Source organism: Bicyclus anynana, chromosome 20 (genome assembly GCF_947172395.1).
Source record: "Bicyclus anynana chromosome 20, ilBicAnyn1.1, whole genome shotgun sequence".
NCBI lineage: Eukaryota > Metazoa > Arthropoda > Insecta > Lepidoptera > Nymphalidae > Bicyclus > Bicyclus anynana.
Window position 1 is genome coordinate 7,948,153 of NC_069102.1, and position 8,001 is coordinate 7,956,153.

The following is an 8,001-nucleotide window of genomic DNA, read 5'->3' on the forward strand; positions in this document are numbered from 1 at the left end:
TTCATTTAGTATTAATTATTGTTATTTATAATGTTGTTGATTAATTTGCTAAGGAAAATAGCTGCCTTTTTTATTTTTTTATATTTTATAGATAATACATATTTTATTAATGATTGGGATATATGCATATTTAATTTAGATGTTATGTAAATAAATAGTAAGAAAAGTCTTGTATATTTTGATGTATATTACTGATATCCAATGGATAACGACTTTTTATTTATTTGTTATTATTATAAGAAAACCTGATACAGAAAAAGTCATCAAAATTAATGTACGAGTATTTTGCAAGGTTTTGTGGGAAATAGCAAAAATAATTTTATTCAGTGTATTTCTTAGAATTCCGAAAAGTAAAACTAGTGGATACCTACATATTTACCTATCCACATGCTCAAAATAATAAGACCCAAATTATGAATTTAAAAACTATTTTAGTACTATAGCACATAATATTATACAAATAGATCGAGCTCTTTATGCAAAGTTTGTAGAACTTTAGCTGGTTATTTCTTGGTACAGCCTGATTCAAACTTCATGACGACTCTGAAGATAGCTACGGGTGTCGCTGCTCGTAGTGTATTACATAAAATACGCTAAAGAACGCCGCGTCACTATTATGTTCCGAGAGGTCATAAAGTTTGAATCGAACTTGTACAGTCCGATCACATTGTACAGTCACGTCACTGGGATTGCTATTAATGTATGTATATGTATAGACTAGTTGACATTTAAGGAGGGTCTTAATTGTATATTATCTTTGTTATCTCAAAAACAAATAAGTATGATGTTCTTTCAATCTAAAAAAAAATCATCCTTATTTATTTTTGAGACATGAATACATAATTATTTTTAAATATTTTTTTGACAATCTGAGCAAAACAGCAAAAATGTTGTTTATACTAAATTTGATATGAGTCAACTACCCTATTGTTTTCTTTTGCTCAAAAGAATTATAAATTGCCATCAATTCCTTAGGTTTAGTAAAGTAGGACCGCTTCTTAAACCTTAAGCGGTATTTTATTTGGTTTCATAATTTTATATTTATTATAATTGTGTATAATATAGCATTAAATAAATTATTCAAATAAATGTACGTACTTTTCCCTGTTGTTTTAATTATAATTTAAACTATAACTTTTGCTCGCAATTTATAGGGATGATCAATCAATTTTAGATTGAAATAAAACTACAGGAATTTGTAAATTCAATTTATTACTAGCATTTATTTAATAGAATTTCTAAATAATTTTGATATTAATAATATACCAAATCCAGTTTTGGTCCTTGGTTTTTAAATACATTCTCGCGTTTTAAATTTTTTTTAAAGTTCAAAGTCGACATTATAGATATATAAATGTATAAATAATAATTTTTGGGCATTTGAATATATAATAAACAGAACTGTGAATCGTGGCAGACCGCCTTACAGATTTGAAAATAATTAAATATCGAAATTGTACCACAGCGTGGCGACGAATTATGTGGCGACGGGTCGCTTGGATAACAGTCTGATTTGCCTCTTTTGCATCAGTAGATAATAAGTATTTATTGTAAGCTCGTTATGAACAGTCTCGTCGGTCCACAAATTAATCAATAATTCGATGACGAAGGCGGTGTCGTAGCCGCCCCAAATACAAAATTCAAAAACGAATACATTCTCGAGTCAGTACGACACCAAGCGTCGCATCAGTAACTTTCAATATTATTCAAAAATGGCGTCTTATGCTTTTAAATATTTTAAAAACTGTTTACAAAAACTAAAGAAATAAGATGGAGTATTTTTTATTGGTAATTATTGATTAATTAATTTACGTAATTGTTAGTGTTAGAGTTAGTGTTAAACTTTGAAATACAAATTATGAAAAAAGTTTGTATATGCGGATGTCAAGGAGAGGCGTGACATTTGTTTCTTTTTTACTTTAGTGCATTGACCCGAAGAGACAGTTTATAACTGGCTTACTATATTTAATCTATGGATATCTTAAGCAGATTTTAACCGATTGAGATCTAATGGTACATAAATTCTTTTTCTTTATTTTTTTTACATAGATAATCACTAAAGCCAGTATACACGCCCTAACCTTCTACTTCTAATTGTGAAATTATTGTGGGATTATGTGCATTTTGCAAGTAAACACTATATAATCAAGATAGCGTACTTCATCATCTAAGATGATTATAATATGCGAACAATTTTGTTGGAATACTTTCAAATCTAGGTACATTTATGTACTTGTTACATTAGATAAACATTTTTTTATTATGTGCGTGATTTTATTGGCCCTACTTAGTTTATATAATTCGATATCATACTATATACTCGTATATACCTCTAGGTGCCATGCATATATGGCTAGATTGAAAAGCAACGATCGAAAAAAAATTTTTTTTTTTTTCAATTACTTTTGATCTATTTACTACCAATATCCCGTATTCAAAAACATAGAAGAAGAGGCAGTCTTCCTGCAATTGACCGTAAAGACTGGAGTGATTAGAAAAGTATTCCAACGGGCGAAGATCGAATTCAAGACCTTTTCAATAGGTATGATGACAGTTTTTTTAAATTGAATATAAATTAGGAGTATGCTAATAATAAGGCAATTTTGTAAAAGTAACAGGATATCTGCGATTATTACTTTAGGAGCTAAGGGGTTTAAAGGTTCATATTTGGAACACTGCCACGGATCTCTGAAAAACGCCCCATACAAAATGGTACGAATTAATGACATCGTTGATCATAATGATCGTTATATTTGTAGGTTCAATCAAAATTACAAATATCTTTTTGATATTTGTGCGTTTATGTTTATTGTTCAAATATTAAAAATGTCACATTTACAGAAGCTAAAACGTACGCTTTTTACGTATAAATTAGTTAACATTGCCCTTATTTACTTGAATGTCTCATAAAAATCAATATACGAGTATTCAAACCAAGTCATCATCCCCATTGTAGTGAATGGTAGCAGTGGTAGGTAAATAGCCACAATTCTCGAGAGACAAGGAACTTTAACGCTTCTGGAACCATGTTTTTAAAACTAGACAGCGTGAGTTTCAAATTCGCCTATATCTTACTCTATCTACTGTATCGTCAAGACATAGAGAGACAGAGACGAGACTCGCGCTGTCTAATTGAGACGCGCGGAAGAGCTTCAGTCAAATTAGAGATAACGGCTGTTATAATTACTCCAACAATTGAAATGAAGATCTCACACCTCATACAAGTCAAACTTCCTGGTGTTTGCAGGTAAATACGGCCAGACTTTATTGTCCTTTTAAATACTTCAAATAACTCTCTTAATTAAATTTTGGTTATAAGTGAAATTTTCCATACAGTTTAATATGTGTAGGTTATTTTATATTTTACTATATATAGGATACCATAAATAAAGTATGCCAGCGTGAAAAAATAAATATTTTATCATATTTTTTTAAACCTTTATGTGTATATAACTTCATTAATATTTTTAACATACTTGTATTCCGGTATTTAGACTATTAAGTATTTTCATTTTATTATAATACGTATTTAAATTACCTATTAATTTTATAGGGGTTAGTCGCAATACACAGTTTTACTCGTTCCTCAAAATTAAAAATCACTAGAGGAGGCAGTTAAATTTAGATTTAATTTTTTATATATTTTTTTTTATGAATAGGTTCGCGCTTGACTTTAATTAAGCCTGATGAAAAGCATCAATGTGGTCTAAGTTGGACTACGCTTATATAGAAGATATCTATTCACTCTTCCTTTGAAGGTATTTAAATTTTAACTGTCAGGAAACACAAACGCATTACAAAATTTGCTGTGCGAATTGGAAATATGGATGCTCATCGTTCATTACGAGTTTTCCTGCCACGTCATATAAATCTACTTCCTGTAAACTAATCTTGATTGCATTGCAACTGCGCTGCGAAATTACCCCTAAGATAATATTTATTTATAGATTATATTGGAAAGATTTCATCTAAGTACGTGCAACGCGAATTACATTCGCGTCGTTATAAAGCGTTAACTATTTTCTTTTTAATTTAAATCCTACATAAAACTTCGTCTCAATTTTCTACTTCTTGTCATAGACGTCAGATAGTTCGAACTTCCATATTTTGTTCGGTCCGATTTCCGTAACGTAGAGGTGGGATCCGTTTCTTGTTACTGCCAACGCGTGAGGATTTGTGAAACCCTGAAAAGAGAAAATATGGCTAAATTGAATTGATCTTACTTACATAATGTTTGTAGATATGTACCTAGTCATAATTTGTTATACGGCATTACTTATTACTAACGGACGACGGATTTTTTTTTATTTTTAATTAATAACGGAAAAACTAAAGTTCACGCGGACGATGTCGCGGAACTTTAGTTTTTCTCAAAACCCACGGGAACCATTAATTTTTCTGAGATAAAAAGAGATGTTGCTCAATAACCTCCTCTATGTTACAGTGTGAGGCCTATTTTAATCGGTTAAACCATCACAAAGATTATTCCAGACAAACATACAGATGGACAAATATTTTAAAGAATTTATACGAATAACAGATTGAAATTGAAACCCAAGGGGGGACGATAGGGGATAAAAGTTTTCACAACGTAGTCACGGGCGTTGGCTATTTTCTCATATTAAGAGGAGATAGAGTTTCATCTTCACACGAATTAAAGTGGGCATAAATAAGTTTTATATTTAATGGCTACAAATGACTGAAGGCATTTTAAAGTTGAACTTCACGACTTTTTTTATTCAGATGGAAGCGGACTAATTGGAGGACGATAAAAAACCCAAACCCCTTTCGATTTCTACGATTACACAACATCGTACCGGAACGCTAAATCGCTTGGCAGTACGTCTTAACCTTAAGTAGGTAAAGACGTACCGCCGTTTAGTAGCCATGGCCGAAGCTTCCCACCAGCCATACCTGGACTAATTAAGAAAACCTTTATTGGCCCAGCCGGGGATGAATTCAGTGTTGTCCTCTAATTCTACTGCGCATATCACTGCACTACGGTGGCCGTCAAATATTACCGTATTTTTAAATAAATAACTTACCGTCAATGGCTCCCAAGTGTCCAAAATGTTACCATATACAGCATTGACGGTAAAACCTCTTACTGCGATATTCTGAGACGTGGGTCCATTCACAGCATAGATCATATCGCCATGTGAAGCAATCGCGAAAACTCTGCCTAGTGTGGGGTCCTCAATAATAGTCGCCGGCTCCAACATCTTAATATAACTCTTCAGTCCAGCTTTAGGACAAACAATCCTCATGTTCTCTCTATCTGCCACACAGACAATGTCCAAGTGTTCCAACAATGTGATACTGTGTGGAAGATTCAGTGTGAGGGTGTCAGAAAACGATGGTATGGCGAAGAGTAAGGTTCCAGCAGCATTGAATTTTAGTATCTGGTTATTGCAGTAGCCATCGGCGACGAAGATTTCGCCTGTTGTCGCAACTGCTACTGACGTCGGCATGCAGAGTAGGACACGGTGTCTGTAGGGATACCCAGCTGTGAAAGCTTCTCCTATTGTCAAGGTGGGATACTTGTGATTGTTAGGTGTATACTGAAACAATTTTCAAATTATTACGAGACATAATACAAGTCGAAGAAGAGTGCCTTTAGTGATCAATGAAGAGAGCGATTAACCAAAAAACGCCAAGTAATTATAAGGAATTACCGGAGCCCTGCGACTTCCTCTGCCCTGTCGCAAAGCTCGTTCTTAGCGGTCGTCTATGCTACTATAAACTCCCTCTCTGCCAAACTACATCTTTGTACGTCAAGTGATTTTCGATATTTCGTGGTGAGTGACCTTTTGCTTTTAATTTAGATTAAATCATTTCAACATTCAATACTTTAAACTAAATCCGCTCTTCTTTTTTCTTCTTTCCTGGGCCTTTTCCGCACTTGGCCACTGGTGGTTAGCCGTTGTACGTAAACGTACATAAATCCGTTCCATTATGAGCACAAAATTGTATTGTATTATTAAGTATTGATTAAGTAAATAAATAAAAAAAAAATCGTATCGTTATTAGAGTCGAACATTAAATATAAAACAACAAAACATGGTTATTACCTTAAAGACTTGATGCTTTGCCACGTCGGTAACCCAAACGTTATCATGATGGTCAACAGTGAGTCCATGGGGCATATAAAATGCAAAAGCCCCCCAACTATGAAGTACTGATCCTGTTTGCGGATCTAGCACTAATATGGTATCTTCGTTAATCGGTCCTTTGTCCAGATTTTGGTACGCATTAGATTCATTGAATGTACTGAAAACATATCGGAGTCATCAGAAAATGATTACATCTCCGAATAATAAATATCAAGACACGGATACGTAGTAGTATCGGTTCCGTTTGCTTCCGTTACCGATATTAAAATAAATGTTTTTATTTATGCTAAGCTATTAATTTAAAAGTAATTATGTTTGTTTAAAAAGAGTGCATTTTTAGATAATACGAAGGATTGTGATTAATATACCTACTCAATGAACACTAGTAACAGCTTAGATTAATTTCTCGCTAAACTCGACAACCAGTTCATAAGTTTTATTTACTCCGTATGATATGTATTGTAAAAGCTTCAATAAAAATGGAAAGAAAATATTCAAGGACAGAGTAACGATATAATACTTTAGAGACATTTTATCGCCTGTTGTATATTTTTTGCATTTTATTTTAGTTTGAGCATTGTAAACATCGAATAATATATTACGAGTACCTTTCATCCCACACTCTTTCGGCTCGGTGGAAAATTACAGGCTGTCCCAAAGAATTTATTGAGACACCAGTTATTTGCCCCACATTCAGTGACTGTTGTGGCCAATCCTTGACATCCTGCGGTCGTAACACAATTTCGTCTTTTGGCTGAAATTAATTTTCCAGTGAAATTGTCTGAGTGTGAACAAGGTTATCAAAAATTAAGATTAGGTAAAAAATTCTTACCAGATGAAGATCGAGGTTTTTCAAAAGATTATCTTCGTTCCCATAGCTAAAGTAGTCAAAATTATCCCGCACTGTTTCTGGTTCACAATTAATTCCGTGAAATGTAAAAACTAATAGAACAATAGGCCACATTTTTAATGATTCTGTGATTTGGCGCTGGAATTCTTTTGGTGTGTACTTTTACCGTATTGATTGTTGGTGCTTAATTTGTGTAGTCAATACGCATGCGCGTTTCTCTAATAGATTTCCAGCTCACACGACCAGCATATTACAATAAACATTATCAAGGTCAAAAATATATTACGAAATGGAAACAAGGTCCTTTAACGCATAAGTTTATTTTACTTAAATTCAACAATCATCAACAAAAATGGTCATAAAAACAATACGTAACCCCATTCGTGCAGAGCGACAAACAAGGCATCTTAGGCTAAAATACGAAAATAGAAGATGAAATTTAATTTCTTTTCCTACCAAATCAGTCTCAGGTATTCGTTAGAACGTGGCACATTTGCAAATTCAAAATTTTCTTGGGATTTGTAAGGCATTTTTGATTGGGAGGAAACACTTATACGTGCACAAATAAAATGTGGGTTAGTGGTGCTTCCTTGATCACTGGCCTCTCCATTGAGAGTTGGGTTGGTCCCATATGTAGCCTGTCTCGGTCATGGAGCAGACTGCATTGTAATATCTGCCGGGGCTTCGGCAGTACGACCACGAAGGGCATTTGCATCTGAACAATATTTGGAACTCCTCCTTGCAAATTTCGTTCCACCAACATGTTCTCTGGAAAATATTAAATATACTTAACATTTTACCTTTAATTTTGATATTTCTATTGTTCCTCTAACATTGCTTTTTATAAATAACCTAATAATTTAAGTAATTTAATAATTCATTCACTGGTACTTACCTCAGTGACATATCCCTTTATAGATTGGTCGGAATAGCTCCGTTTGCTTACCGCAGCACCCTCAAACACGGCAATTAGCACAAGTATATACGTAATCGCTAAGTACATATTGGTGTTAGAGCCATCCACAACACTGCTTCACA

General features: G+C 33.4%; 1 protein-coding gene across 1 annotated transcript; it reads right to left on the minus strand.

The window, feature by feature from the left end:
- Positions 1-1,398: 1,398 nt before the first annotated feature.
- On the minus strand, positions 1,399-7,561 carry LOC112045179 (peptidyl-alpha-hydroxyglycine alpha-amidating lyase 2). The gene is made up of 5 exons (XM_024081269.2): positions 6,946-7,561; positions 6,722-6,867; positions 6,072-6,270; positions 5,046-5,561; positions 1,399-4,184 (listed from the first exon to the last, which is right to left on the minus strand). The coding sequence occupies exons 1-5, from the start codon at positions 7,075-7,077 to the stop codon at positions 4,065-4,067; spliced, it is 1,113 nt and encodes a 370-aa protein (XP_023937037.1). The 5' UTR covers positions 7,078-7,561; the 3' UTR covers positions 1,399-4,064.
- Between the last annotated feature and the right edge of the window lie 440 nt (positions 7,562-8,001).

What these genes read in the sequence shown, in the direction of transcription:
- LOC112045179 (XM_024081269.2), bottom strand. Translation starts at nt 7,077, where the DNA reads ATGTGGCCTATTGTTCTATTAGTTTTTACATTTCACGGAATTAATTGT. An exon ending in AAAACCTCGATCTTCATCTG is followed by an intron (nt 6,868 to 6,945) that starts GTAAGAATTTTT and finishes AATTAATTTCAG; the next exon opens with CCAAAAGACGAAATTGTGTT. An exon ending in CAAAGCATCAAGTCTTTAAG is followed by an intron (nt 5,562 to 6,071) that starts GTAATAACCATG and finishes AAATTGTTTCAG; the next exon opens with TATACACCTAACAATCACAA.